Here is a 14,146-nt window from a genome sequence, read left to right on the forward strand (position 1 = left end):
AGTTTTTTTGGGGGTGCCTCACAGAATGTGGAAGTTCCTGGGCCAGGAACTGAACCCATGCCTCAGCAGCGACACCACCAGATCGTTAACCTGCTGAGCCACAGGGCAACTCCAGAATACTTATTTTGCAGAATATGTACTCTTTCCAGGGACTGCCAGAAAATTAGGAGGCCTGCAGTAAAAACATGAGTTTTCAAATCTTTTTTCTGTTTTGTCTTTTTTAGGGCCACACCCGAGGCATATGGAAGTTCCTAGGCTAGGAGTCAAATTGGACCTGTAGTCACTGGCCTATGCCAAAGCAATTCGGGATCCAAGCCACATCTGCGACCTACCCCACAGCTCATGGCAACGCTGGATCCTTAACTCACTAAGTGAGGCCAGGAATTGAACCTGAGTCCTCATGGATACTTCTCAGGTTTGTTACCACTGTTCCACCACAGAAACCCCTCTTTTTCTTTTTTTGGCCACACCCACAGCATGTGGAAGTTCCCAGGGCTGGGGCTTGAACCTGAACCATCACAGAGACAACAATAGATCAACGCTGTATCTCCTATTTGGGAGGAGTTCCTGTGTTACAGCAGGAACTCCTCCCAAATATTTTCTGTTGAAGAATAACTTTGAAAACTCCCACCAATTTTATGTATCAAAAGCCTGCTGAGGTCTAAAACATACATATCACTTAATAGTAATGTTGCTTGCTACTTGTTAAAGTAGATGTGCTGATTTAAAGTTACCTGAAACTTAGGCATCTAGTCACATTCAATATAAATATTCTAGAGTTTACTTAAAAAATCTGGACTATTTTCACAAAGCTCCCAAAAAATCATATTAAAGCAGACACTAAGAATCTATGACTTGACTTTTTTTTTTTTTTAAGTATAATGAGATTATAACTAGGACAATTTAGGAAAAGATTCATGTTTGATAAAGGAGAATAGTAGTTTTCTCTGTTTATAGTATACCACACAGACGCTTTTTTTTTCCTTAAACTGTTTGAAATGTTTGCAAAAAGCAAAATGCTCTGATGAATAATTATAAATAACATGTAGTCATAAAAAAGGTTCTGAAACTTTAAGAACAAGTATAACACAACCTTGACTTTAGATGGCCAGTAGTTTTTTTATGTCAACAAGACCTTCCATGGCTGATTTTATAAAAGGTTAGGTAAAAATTCTACTCCCTGAGATTATCAATCCTTTTACTATAATAGCCTAGGGCTTCGTTTTATTTATTACTATGGCTTCAATTTTATTTTGGAAGTGAAACTTCTGCAAGTCTAACCTTATATCTAACATCACCCTTGCTTTATATCACATTATGGGATAATACACTTCAGGAACTGAAGTGTGTTGTATATTTTCATTTCAAAAACACCCACAAACTAAAACAGATATTTAAAATCTTTATTGTTTCATCATCAAAAGTTTTCTTTCCATAGAAGAATGGCAATGCAGGATCAGTGCACATTCTATGGAAAATTCATACCTTAAGTAACTAGCCTAGAAATCGGAGACAGCACTATGTCAAGCTAGTGTGCAAGGTCAGGGACACAATGCTGCCAGTGCGATTAGTATACAGGAAGAATACGCAGCTGTTAGAAAAAGAATCTATGGCCAAGTAAATAAAACAGTAGCAGTGCCCTGCACTGACATTCTAGAACAGAAAATGGGGAAGGACCAGAAAATGTACTTTCGGCAAAAACAAAAAATTCAACAAAACTGAGTAGATCACAGGCACTGAGTTCCCAACTGTGTTACCAGCTGCCTAGTCCACATGGACCTGGCCCTTGCTCTTCAAATCTACCACAGGGTCATACCGTGAGCCATTTTCAGCCTGTGTGTAATGGTGCTGGCCACGTGCAGGCATGTCATGCTGCTTCCTATCTCACAGCTAAAAGTAGCTACCTGGGTTAGGCAATAAAACCTGTGGCATTCAGACATCTTTAGTAAAAAGCTGAACAAACTCATACTTTGTTCCCATTTTTGGAGAAATCAACTTTATAAAACAACGAAAGATAGCTTGTCATGATTACTCAGTTTTGTCTGAAGGCAAAACTATTGATGTAAGTACACCAAACAAACATACAAACAAATGTCCTTAACAAAATACCATCAGGCCACCTTGAACATCTGTATAACTAGCTTCTGAAAAAAGCACTGATAATTGTGAGATGCAGACGACCACTACAATTTGATCATGCCTGGTTACTGGGAATTTTTTGGTCAGGTTTGTGTCTGAAGCTGCTATGCAGCTGAATTTGGCTATTCTGCATTAATTCACACAATCAAGGCCATTTATAAAAGGAAACAGCAGATCTATGAGGGTGAAAGTAAAAATCAACACAGCTGAGAGGTATACAAGAAACGTGTCTTAAATTTTTTAAAATTACATTACGATATAACCTTAGGGAATAAGAAGTACAATGACATGGTCTAAATCTTGAGCTATTAATACATGAATGACGTGTTAATCACGTCAAGGCCTTGAAGGCAGGGGTACTCTGAATGTATGGTGTAGCAATCACCTTCCAGGTGCATTAAGCACCTCTAATTTAACGTGTTATTAAATCATACCGGAAAAGTTATTTTACTCAATATATACAATGTATAAAATAAGTTAAAAAGAGGAAGCAGGGAAAGACTTTCTATGTAGGATGCAAACATACAACTTTGCCACGTCAGTAGTAGTCCCATGTGTCCCTTTACTCACATAAGACATTAAAGGCTGAAAGAAGATTAAAAATTTCACTTATAAATAGAAACAGGATTCAAAAAACAGAATTCCAATGCTGTTTCTTCCCACAATGCAACTCACTCTACTTTAACTATAATAAACATAAATAAAAACCATATCTCAAACATCTGTTTTCACACCCTACCTTTAACAATAAATTCTTCTAACAATTGAGAATAAAAGCACTCCTCTGTAGCAATTCTGTAAAATAATTTTCAATTCACAAAACACCTGCTTTCTGGCAAAACCAGCAACCCCTTATGGAGGGCACTGCATTAATATTTGGCCCCTGTGAGGTATCAATGCAGCTATATTTGCACTGAGAAAAGAGTCTATAAGGTATGCTAATGGTCTGCATGTTTACATAAAATTGGGAGTGATGTCAACCTGACTGATTGAAAAAATATTATTTTTATAACTTTGTGTAGGCATGGAAGTTAAATAATTTTAAGGAAAAAATAAACAACTTTAACCCAGTAACAGCCAGCAGAACTCTAATTCCCAACCAATGCAAATGTGGTTATTACATTTAAATAATGTTTAACATTGTATATTGATTAAACAAAAACTGAACAGGGAAAACACATAAATATTTAAATTCAGCAGGACACCACAGAAAGCATACTAGAGATAAGTGTGAAATCAGTCAAGCTTTTCCAAAAGAGAAAATCCTTTTAATCCTTCAGCAAGTCTCTGAAAATAGTATGCTTACAATGCAAGTGAGCCGGGAGCACCTGAAATGCCCCCGGGAGGCCTGCTGCACTGCTCAGCATCACCGCCCCATCTCCCGTGTGCACTGTCGGCTGAGAAATGACAGGAAGTCCCTGTGACAATAGTTCAGTAACTCCTTTCACCACTGCTGCCAGCTGAAGTCATCGTTGCTTCCAAAGACCAAGAAAAAACCCAGGATAGTTGCAAAGATGACTGTGTTTCCTGTGAGGACAAGTGCACAAGCTCCCCACTCAATCTGTGGACATTAGACAGAAATGCTCAGTTAATAGACAGGAAAAACAACAAAGAAATGAAGAGCGAATCAAGGCTCTAGCTGTATTCCAATCATGATCCAAAACAAATGGGACTTGTAGTGATAACTCTGACACTGCAGAACACTTAATGGTACTTCTACATTGCTGTTCTTGTCTAGCTCCAGTTCCTTTAAAGAGACAGAGAGTCATGAAAGATGAATAATTATTCAAAAGCAAGCTTGCTTCCGGCCTATGAGGAGGCAGTGTAGAACTCCACAATTTTCTGTTTACAGATCAATCTGTTCCAACTCTTCCTTAGTGAATCTAAAAATTTTTATCTAGAGAGCAGATTCAATTTAAAGTATCAGAGATGCAGACACACTTGGGGACATTCTTTTAAAGAGGCAGGGGAGTAATTGCCCTCTTCAGGTGCAAGGGTGCCAAGCCTGTCCTCTCTGCAGTCTCTATCTCCCCAGAGGCGGAGGAGTGAATCTGCCTGGGGAGTCCGGGAGGCCCCTTCTACTCTCCCACCTGCAGAAAACACAAGATCTCCAGCCTTCCATGTTTTAAGCTGCACAGGGCAGCCCTGTGGGATGTCTGGCACTGGTTGAGATCGAAGTATTGGCAAGCCAACTCTTGCTGCTAATGCTCCCCAATATTTTCATCAGTTAACAACAAGAGTTAAGATTTTTAGCTCTTATTCTCTAGGCTCCTATGTCCCTGGTCTCTTTTTCATGTCATTTAACAAAAACCTTTTTTTCTGAGAGAAACTCGACCCAGTCTGATGTAAAATCCTGTGTAGAAAAATGCTTTCACTTACCAGGTGTGCTCTGGCAAATACAATAGGGAGTCCAAAAGCTGAGACCACAATGCCTGTTGTAAGAAATATGGCAAGTTCCTTACAGGCATTACTCATAGCGTCTGTATCATCCACTAATCTTCTTGCTATGCAGTATGGAATAGGTGAAAGGATATAAAAAAACAGAACAAAGAGGGGCCAGTATTGGCTAAAAAAAGAAAAATAAATTAATGTAAGTTTTTGCTATCTTTGTCATTTTCCTACATACTGCAAGGTATAAAATATGACATAGGGAGTTTCCTCATGGTGCAGCAGGTTAAGGAACTGGCATTGTCACTGCAATGGCTTGGCACAGGTTTGACCCCTGGCCCTGGAACTTTCACATGCCATGGGCACAGCCAGAAAAAAAGAAAAGAAAGAAAAGCTATAATCCGAGCACTGAAAAGAGAAACAATTAGAGTCATAGTATTTTTAAAATTAATTATGATACAATGAGTAAATATTCCTTAAATTATAAGAAAATGCTTTATGAACTGTAACAGTTGGAATCAAAACCCAGAGTAAAAAGGAATTTTTTCATTTTGGGTTATAAGTAAAAAGGCATATGAAAAGTGGGATTATTAATTCAGTAGTTTTTTTTTTTTTTTTTGTCTTTTTTTTTTTGCTATTTCTTTGGGCCGCTCCCGCGGCATATGGAGGTTCCCAGGCTAGGGGTTGAATCGGAGCTGTAGCCACCGGCCTACGCCAGAGCCACAGCAACGCAGGATCCGAGCCGCGTCTGCAACCTACACCACAGCTCACGGCAACGCCGGATCGTTAACCCACTGAGCAAGGGCAGGGACCGAACCCGCAACCTCATGGTTCCTAGTCGGATTCGTTAACCACTGCGCCACGACGGGAACTCCTAATTCAGTAGTTTTTAAAATTCAAGATTCATGCCCTTGACTTCTAATATCTTGCCTTAGTCTGAAACTGGAATATCCCCCAAACTTTTCTTAGGTCACTTAGGAACTCCCAAAATATTGAAATCAAAATATAGAAAAAAGGAATTCCCATCGTGACTCAGTAGTTAACTAGGAATCTGACTAGGAACCAGGAGGTTTGCTCATCAGGTTAAGGATCTGGCACTGCTATGAGATGTGGTGTGGGTCGCAGTTCTGATTTGACCCTTAGTGTGGGAACTCGCATATGCTGCAGACGTGGCCCTAAAAGACAAAAAAAAGAAAAAAGAAAAAGAAAGAGAGAGAGATAGCTTTTAAAACTGCCATAAAATAAAATAAACATCATAATGGAGATTTACTTGCACTTAGGGCTCATGATAAGCAAGATTTATCTTTCTTTTTTTTCTAAAAATCTTTTCCTAAATATTTTAAGAATAAAAAATGGAAAGAAGGGGAAAAGCATACCAAAAATACAAAGGCACAAAAAGTGAAAAATCAAGGTTGCCTGTGCCTTGCCTGCTTTCTCCTTCCTACTCTCCTACTGATGTGGATCTTTCCGTATTTCCACATAGATAAACTGTAAAAATGTGAATGAATCACTGCACTTTTTCATTTAACAATATATCCTGTTCCACATATTAGCAAACACAGCTCTTCTTCATTCAGCTTTTGGCATGCCTCCAGCATGTGGAAGTTCCTGGACTGGGATAGAACCCATGCCACAGCAATGACCCAAGTTGCTGCAGTGATAATGCCAGATACTTAACCCACTGCACTCCAAGGGAACTCCTCCTCATTCTTTTCAAAATTGCCTAGTATTTCCACTAACAGATGAACTAGAATTTACCATTTTTCTTTTGACAGACTTTCAGAATGCTTTCAGGGTTTGTTGTTGTTGTTATTATAAACAAGGCTACCATGAACATCCATACTCTCCCCCAACTACACATCTTTGCTAACATCTGCAAGTATATTTGTATGAGTAATTGTAAGAAGTGGAATGGCTGCTTCAAATAAAACATACATTTTGAGAGCTAGCTGTAAACCAGCTTCCCAGAATTGTACCTATGTAAACTTCTACCCATAGTACATGACAATTCTTATTTGGCCTTATCTTTTATCTTTGCTAATGGATTTCATTTAATTTTGAGTGAGGCTGAGTATATTTTAATGTGCTTTTTCCCGTATCTGTTGTTTATTTTCCTATTGAATTGTCTATATTTTTCTTAATAATTTATCCTACTAATTTTTAAAAGTTCTTTCTGTCCTAAGGATAGTAAGTGTTTACATGACTTTTTTTTCTTTGTCAGTTGCTCTTAACTCTGCTCACAGTTATTCTGCCATTAAGGACTTAGCAGTAGTCAAGGAACAATAGCCAAAGGCTTTTTTGTACACTGCTGTCCTAAAATTTTTACAAACAAATTTTAGGTGAAGACTTAAAGTTTGTCCTTGGTAAATGACCATTTCTCAGGATTACTTCTATTTCAGTAAAAAAAATTATGCTTAAACACTCAAAAAGACAAAAATGTTACATACTTGTATATTGGAAGGGCACATCCAAGCATCAAAAACATCAGCCCAATTGCTCCTCCAAAGGACAAACTAATCAAAGCTGCAAATAAAGTAAACGATAAAAAGTCAAACAGAAATATCAAGAAAATTAAACTAATACAATTTTTAATTAATATTACTATTCACAGTCTGAACATTACCTGGGATCCCAGAAGCAAAGACAAAACAAAACAAATGAAAAAAACAAAATGTATTGAAAGTAAGTCAAAAGCTGATGTTATCCGGTTTCAGAATTAGTCCTTTGTGGCATCTTCAAAGAAAAAGAAAGCAATATTGATTTTCAAAGCCCTGACTTCTTGCAGTCAGCTTTACTGGACTTGAGAAGCTTCGTCTAGGGGAAAACCTCTCCTGATCAGCTCCTGCTTCTTGCACGTACACCCCCAACTTGCACAGATGAAAGGGTGTCCAAGGATATCTGTAGTCAATAATCTCAATCAATTACTGTTGCTACAGATCTTTAAATAGTTCGCAAAACTATAGTTGGGTTTCTTAAGTTCCTACACATTAGAAAATGTTCAGGATAATAGGAATAATCCCTCTGTGGTATCACTATTTTAAGACATTATCACAAGTGATGCATTCTATAGATGAAATATAGTTTCTAAAGTCACACCCACACAAACCTACACAAAGTGTTATATTATAAAGTGTTTTCATATGTATCAGCAAGCAGAAACAACCTTCTTGAATATGCATAATTAATCAATGACCTATAATTAAGCAAAGAAATAAATAATCAATTCATCTTTGAGTTCCATATAACCTATATTTCTGCAACTACAGTGGCTAAGAGAACAACCTAGATCTTTAAAAAAAAAAAAAAAAAAAAAAAAAGATGCAGTCTGTTAGCTTTAACAGAAATGTTAAAACTCAGAAGAGCTGTTGAAAGTCAACAAGTTACCGAGACAAAATCCAACATATACAAACCAAAATTAACACTAAAGGAGTTAAATACTGCTCAGTACTACTGATACACTTCTCCGAATTAAAATGGTCATAATCAAGGACATTCACTGACATGGGAGCCAGGCAGATTTAGTTTTCATTCAGATCACTGATGTAGGTCGTGTCAACCCTGAACACATTCACTTAGGCCTTAATGCCATTATATTATCAGTTACGCACAGAAAAGAAAAAGAAACACTTGTACTTTAATTTATGGCAGATGAGGAACCTCAGGTTTACAAGGAAATGTGATGTAAACAGTGAGAAAAATACTGACTTTACCATTTGTTTTGTCTGGTTCAAGACAGGTTCTCATAAGCTGGTCCTGATGCCTTGTGAGGACACACCTCACCCCACGCTGGCAGCCCTTGGTCTCAGCCCTGAAGCTGCACCAGTCCCCTTCCTTTCCCTGGAAATCGGCCGGCTCCCTCACCCACAGGGCCTTTACATATGCTGTCCCTTCTACCTCAAGCACATTTCCATTCCCTCCTTTCATGCAAGAAACATCTACAGAAAGCATAAGGGTGATGGGGACATGTTAATAAACAAGGCCAGGCTGTATCTCCTTCACAGAGCTTGCATTCTTGTCCCAGTCCTTGCCTCTTTCCACCAAGAACTATTTTTCCTTCAGATCTCAGCCCAGGCCCTTCTTTCTCAGTGAAAATTTCCCAACCCCCCTGACTAAACCAATTCTCCCTATTTACGTTTATTCATTCATTCAGCAAATATCTATTAAGCACCTAAAATGTGTCACACACCGTTTCTGACACTGGAGGCAGAGCAATGAAAAGAAATCAAAGCTCCAGCTCTCATGGAGCTTAGTTGTGGTTGAAGAATAAAGGGATTTTAAAAAAGTAAGCAAATAAATGTCAAACGCTATGAATTTTTTCGAGTAAGGGGGTGGGAGTGCTACTCTAGACACAGTGGCCAGGAAGACACCTCTGAGGAGGCGACTTCCAAGACCTATATGAAATGAAGATGTGAATCAATTATGTGGCTATCTGGGGGAACATTCCAGGCTGAGGCATAGGCCTGTGCGGATACTCTTTCTCTGCACGCCTCCCCTGTACTCATCGATCACAGCTGTGATGTTACACTGATTTATTTCTATTTGGCTTTCCTTCTAAAGCTGTTCGCATCACAAGAGCAGGGAAAAAGGTTTTCTGTGGTTGATGCTCAGGCTTTAGCTTTTAACACTCAATAATAAATATTTGCAGAATGAAGGAAAGGAATGAAAGAGAAGAGAGAGGGAGATGAAAATAAAGAGAGGAGAACCCAATGTAGCAGAACAGAAACAGCACCTAATGGAGAGTCAGGAGGCCCTGGGTCCCAGCTCCCACCAGCCACTTACGAGCTGACCAACTAAGTTCTCTTAGTGTCAGTTCTTTCTTCTGTAAGTGCTGGACTAGGTAAAAAATACAAACACTTCTCTGAACACTATGTATACTTGTTACAAGACATACAAAAGAAGTAAAAAACCACCTCCACTTTTTGAGATGTAACTGCTAAACAGCTAAATTCATCACTATAATAATGTCTTATTTATTCGAAAGCCATTTATCCAGAACATATCTTAGAATCTTGAAGGAAACAGAGAAAATGGATGTCTCAAAGCCCCACACACTAAAGCTACTATTCTTTTATTTTGCTTTTTAGGGCCGCACTCACAGCATATGGAAGTTTCCAGGCTAAGTATCAAATTGGAGCTGCAGCTGCCGGCCTACACCACAGCCACAGCAGTGCAGGATCCAAGCTTCGTCTGTGACCTACACCACAGCTCAGGGTGGCAATGCCTGATCCCTGACCCATTGAGCAAGTCATCAAACCCACATTATCATGGATACTAGATGGATTTGTTTCTGCTGCACCACAGTGGGAACTCCTAAAGCTACTATTCTTTATAAACAGATACTTAGGCTCTTATTCAGAAGTCATTCGTTTTTTGTGACAATTGTGTGTGAATTCTGGTGGAATAAAACCTTATTTTAAAGAATCATATATATATCTCAATAGGCAATAAAAGTACCCAGAACAAAGTTTAGTAAAAAGTAAAAAGTAACTTTGCTTTCTGGGAAGTGACTGCTGTTATCTGTATCTTGTGATGAAAAAATTTGGTAGGCTTATTTTGTTCCCATATGGAAACAAATGAGAAATAAGAGGGAGAGCTGCATACAAGCAAAATTTGCCCTCTGGACAGAGGAGACTGAAAAAAAAAAAAAAAAAAAAAAAAGGTTAAATTGGGCTTAAAAATCTCAAAAGGCATATCAGATCTGTGATTATCTTGGCCAAGAGATAAATAGCCTTAGGACTTGCTCGCTGAGGTTAACTAGGTTCTATGACAGAACAATTACTTAAGTTCTTATCGTCAAAAAAGAGTCTAAATTCTTTGAGTACACTCCTAAAAAGTAACTGAAGATAATTTTCTTAAAAAAAAAAATCAAGAAACTAAAATGAGGTACGAGTCAGGTATCAAAAATAATTTTATGTGACATCTAACTCCTTGTCATATAGGATGAGATAAATGCCAGAGGAGCTAAACAGACTGCTCAAAAGTGTTCTCAAAAGTTGTAAAGTTTCTCCAATCTTATAAAATCAGCAACTAGGCTGATTTATATACAAACTTCATCATTTGTGTATAAATGGTTGTCCTAGATGACCCATCAACAAGGCAAAATTTTATACTGTAATTGAGTGATGCAACATTCAGAAGGCAAAACTTAAGAGTCTGGTTTCTCCTCCCAAAGCCTGAAGGCTAGGGATGGAACAGCCCAATTACCAAAACTCTCAAGAGATCAACTAGGTGCTGGTTCCACCATTACAAAGAGATTAGGAGAAGGGACCAATTCCCTAACTTGAGAATGACCAGAAAAATCCAGTATTTAACAGAGTAACAGGCCAATGGTTTAAGAAATAAGTCACGAATTCAATGATAACACTCCCACCTAATATAAAGATGAGCCAACTGGAAGAAAACATCCTGATAAACAGTGGTAACAATCAGAAAATCTTACTGAAACCAAAAGTGTAAGTACAATTCCATTTGAGACACTTTCAGGTGATTAATATTTTTCAAGGTCCACAATTACAAAGTTATTTTCCCAAGAGAGAGACCCCTATATTTACTGACAGTAAAGAAATGGAGAAAACCTGGGAAATTGTCAACATCCTATAAAGCACAGCATTCTACCATAACTATCTTTCACATAAGGATTTTAAAAGGTCTATTATAGTTCAAAAGGAGACTGAAAAGTACCTCAGGTGCTCAACTGACAATGTTTTCTGGGAAACGAAATGTTTTCAGATGTTACAAATTAATAAACAGTAAAAATGTGACTGGGGAAGAAGCTCAACAAAATTCTCCATAAAGAAAATGGAAAAAAAAATAGAGAAAAACACCGCTATTAAAATTCTTCACTTCCTGCTTGCCTGCCTCTTCTACAAAGCCGCAGGTCAGGAAATCAATGTAACTAGTTGTCAAGAATTAAGTTAAAAACACTGTTAATGGTATGTGCTTCTAACCACGCCAACAAAACTACCAGAGTTGGAAAGAATGCAACATTCCGTATCTCTAAAGGGAATATGCGAATAAATGAGTACTTTTTTATTAAGTTTTGGTAAAAACAGAACTTTTACCTTAGAATAAAAAACCCAACTGAATAAAAACTTCGAAACGTGAAAAGCCTCGACGTGCAACTGTGGAGAGGGCAGGGAACAGGGGCCTTTGGGGTCGCCCACAGGGTCTAACCTCTCAGACCAACACCACAAATCAAAATGCATCCGTTTTCGGAGCATAAAACTCCGAGTGCAAGTGGATGTGATGGCCAAGGTTTGGGAAAGAAGCATCCCTGAGTCCTTCCAGGGCATTTCTGGGGGACTCAGTTCGACTCAGCGAAGACCACACTTGTGCCTTTAACTGGGAAATGACACTGATTTTCCACCACTGGCATCTCTAGCGACCTCATCCCCCTCGAAACCACACTCAGCCCGCCTCGCTCTCGGATGCGAACTCTGCAAAACGCATGTTATGGCCCGAGCGGTTGCGGGACTCCAACACCCCGAAGCCACTTCATTCTCCGGGCGGGGGGCGAGTGGTGGGAACGAGGCTGCCGAGCTCAGCAAAAAGTGGGGGCTGCCCGGGAAGCCTCCGACCCCGTCGTCCTTGCCCCGAGGCCACAGTGCCCGCCTCGGCTCCAAGGCGGGGGGGCGGGGGTCGGCAACCAGAGCAGGGACTCCGCGGCGCGCGCCCGGCCCCGGGAGGCGGCGTGCGGGGCCCGTGTGGGCTCCTCTCGACATCCCTCGAGGCGGCAGCCCAGCCCTCCAGCGCCCAACGCCCCAGGCCCACCTTTGATGCCGGCCATGGCGGTGACGTCGCTCCTGCCTCCGGGACCCCAGGCGGCGGCAGCAGCTGCGGGGAGACCGGAGACTCGCGGCGACGGCGTCCAGACAACACCCGGAAGTGCGCGACACAGCACTTCCGCCGCCGGCTCGCGCTCGCGCGGGGGCGCGGGGGTGTGGGGGGCGCGCCGGGGTGGGGGCGGTCGGGCCGACCCCTCCTTCCGCGCCTCCGCTCCTGCGCGGTCGCTGCCCTTTGAGGCTTCCCGCCGCCGCCGCCGCCCGGGTTCCGGGGTGGTGGAGACTGCTAGGCGGTGTTCCGTGCAGTGTCAGGGAAGCTCTGTTCTGGAGCCCCCATCGTGCTTCCCGCAACCCCCTACATCCTTTGGAGGAGAAGGGAGCGAGAGTGACCATTGTCCTTTGGGAGGCATTTGGGGGATCCTTTTGCTCTTCAAAGCCCAACCAGTTCTCTCTCTTCCTCATCTTGTGATAAAGGAACAATAAGGCCAGTTAACTGGTCTGCATGCAGCTCCTCGATTTCCGACACAGAGCTAGCGTTCTGATGGGACCCACCTCCGGAGATAGGAGCGGCGGGACCCAGTAACAGGTGGATTTAATACAAATCTGAGCTCTTGGGAGTCTGTGAGAATCGGTTTTTGGTAGTAACAGAGCTAAGCAAAAAAGGTGAAAGCAGAGGTACAAATACAATTATTTAAGTCATCCTAGAAATCGAACATTTACTATGTGTGGGGAATAGGGGTGGGCACCGAGGTGTGCAAAACTAGGTATGACTTCTACCCTTAAGGAACTTGCGGTTTGGTGAGAGAATGACTCAAAAAAGCGTAAAATTGCAACGATGATAATTGCTAGGAAAATCGGTAGATAGTCCTATTAAAGTCTTTGAGTTAGATCAGAAGAGATTTCCCTGAGGAAGGGACTACAGGGGGATGACCAGGTGTGTAACTAGGAGTCAAAGGGAAAGGCATCAAGGGGAGGGGATAGTGTCTGCCTGGGCGGGCCAGCGGTGAGCTTTGGCGGCCAACTGTGGGAGCCTGGAGCTTGGTCTGTTGAGAGGAGAGAAGGCCAATGGTGCCAATCGGGGTTGAGGTGAGCCAGATTGGTAATACAGCAGAGTCCTAGAGAAGAAGTTTTGTTTTTTCATCTGAGCAATGAGAATCTTTCGAAGGATTTAAAAAGATACAGGTGGCAGGAGTGGAGGGGGGCATGGGGGTGACATAAATTTGAATTTTTCAGTCTTTTCCGTTATCAGACTAAGATTAACTGGTGTATAAGACTTTGGGAGTGAATGGTTCGAGATTTTAACTGCATGCTTTAAAATGAGAGCTCTGGGAAGCTAAAGGTGTTGTCCAACCTTCTTCCCTCCAGGAAACTTCCAAAATTAGAATTTTAAAAAAAACAAGTGGCTTCTGCTCCTTGTGGAGGAGAATTGTTTTTCTACTCGAGTTACTGCAAAAAAGTTTGGCTGTCTTTTGAAACATGAAGAGTTTCCATTTAAGGATGTGCTAGCAAAACACAAGGCACTCTTGAGCATATGCTATGGAAATGCTCTGTTTAGAGGGTCTGGGAACCACCAGCTCCTTCCCTAACTATTGAAGCAGGCATATGCATTCTCCTCCCCAACCATCTTGAAAGGAGTAGGTAGAATTCCTGAAGTACATAATTCCATCCCAAATTGTCACCACTAATACCTTTTGTTTTGCTCCATGGTATTGTGTCCTTGAAAGCAGGGATGGTTGAAGGAACACAGTCTAGGTAGCTGATCTGTGAGGGTGGTGATGGAGTGATAGGATTTCATCTCATAGGCTCATAGCTTGGCTGGGGGGTGGGGAGGAAGATTG

At 40.9% G+C, this 14,146-nt stretch overlaps 1 protein-coding gene across 1 annotated transcript; it reads right to left on the reverse strand.

Moving 5' to 3' along the window:
* Positions 1-1,389: 1,389 nt before the first annotated feature.
* On the reverse strand, positions 1,390-12,415 carry LEPROTL1 (leptin receptor overlapping transcript like 1). The gene is made up of 4 exons (XM_021076343.2): positions 12,298-12,415; positions 6,975-7,050; positions 4,519-4,705; positions 1,390-3,700 (listed from the first exon to the last, which is right to left on the reverse strand). Exons 1-4 carry the CDS (start codon positions 12,311-12,313, stop codon positions 3,584-3,586), a joined length of 396 nt encoding a protein of 131 aa, XP_020932002.1. The 5' UTR covers positions 12,314-12,415; the 3' UTR covers positions 1,390-3,583.
* Between the last annotated feature and the right edge of the window lie 1,731 nt (positions 12,416-14,146).

The sequence above is a fragment of the Sus scrofa genome, chromosome 15 (assembly GCF_054392235.1).
Source record: "Sus scrofa isolate SSC_HxYL_T2T_F1_AM1 chromosome 15, Sscrofa_HxYL_maternal_Yorkshire_Landrace_v2.0, whole genome shotgun sequence".
Lineage (NCBI taxonomy): Eukaryota > Metazoa > Chordata > Mammalia > Artiodactyla > Suidae > Sus > Sus scrofa.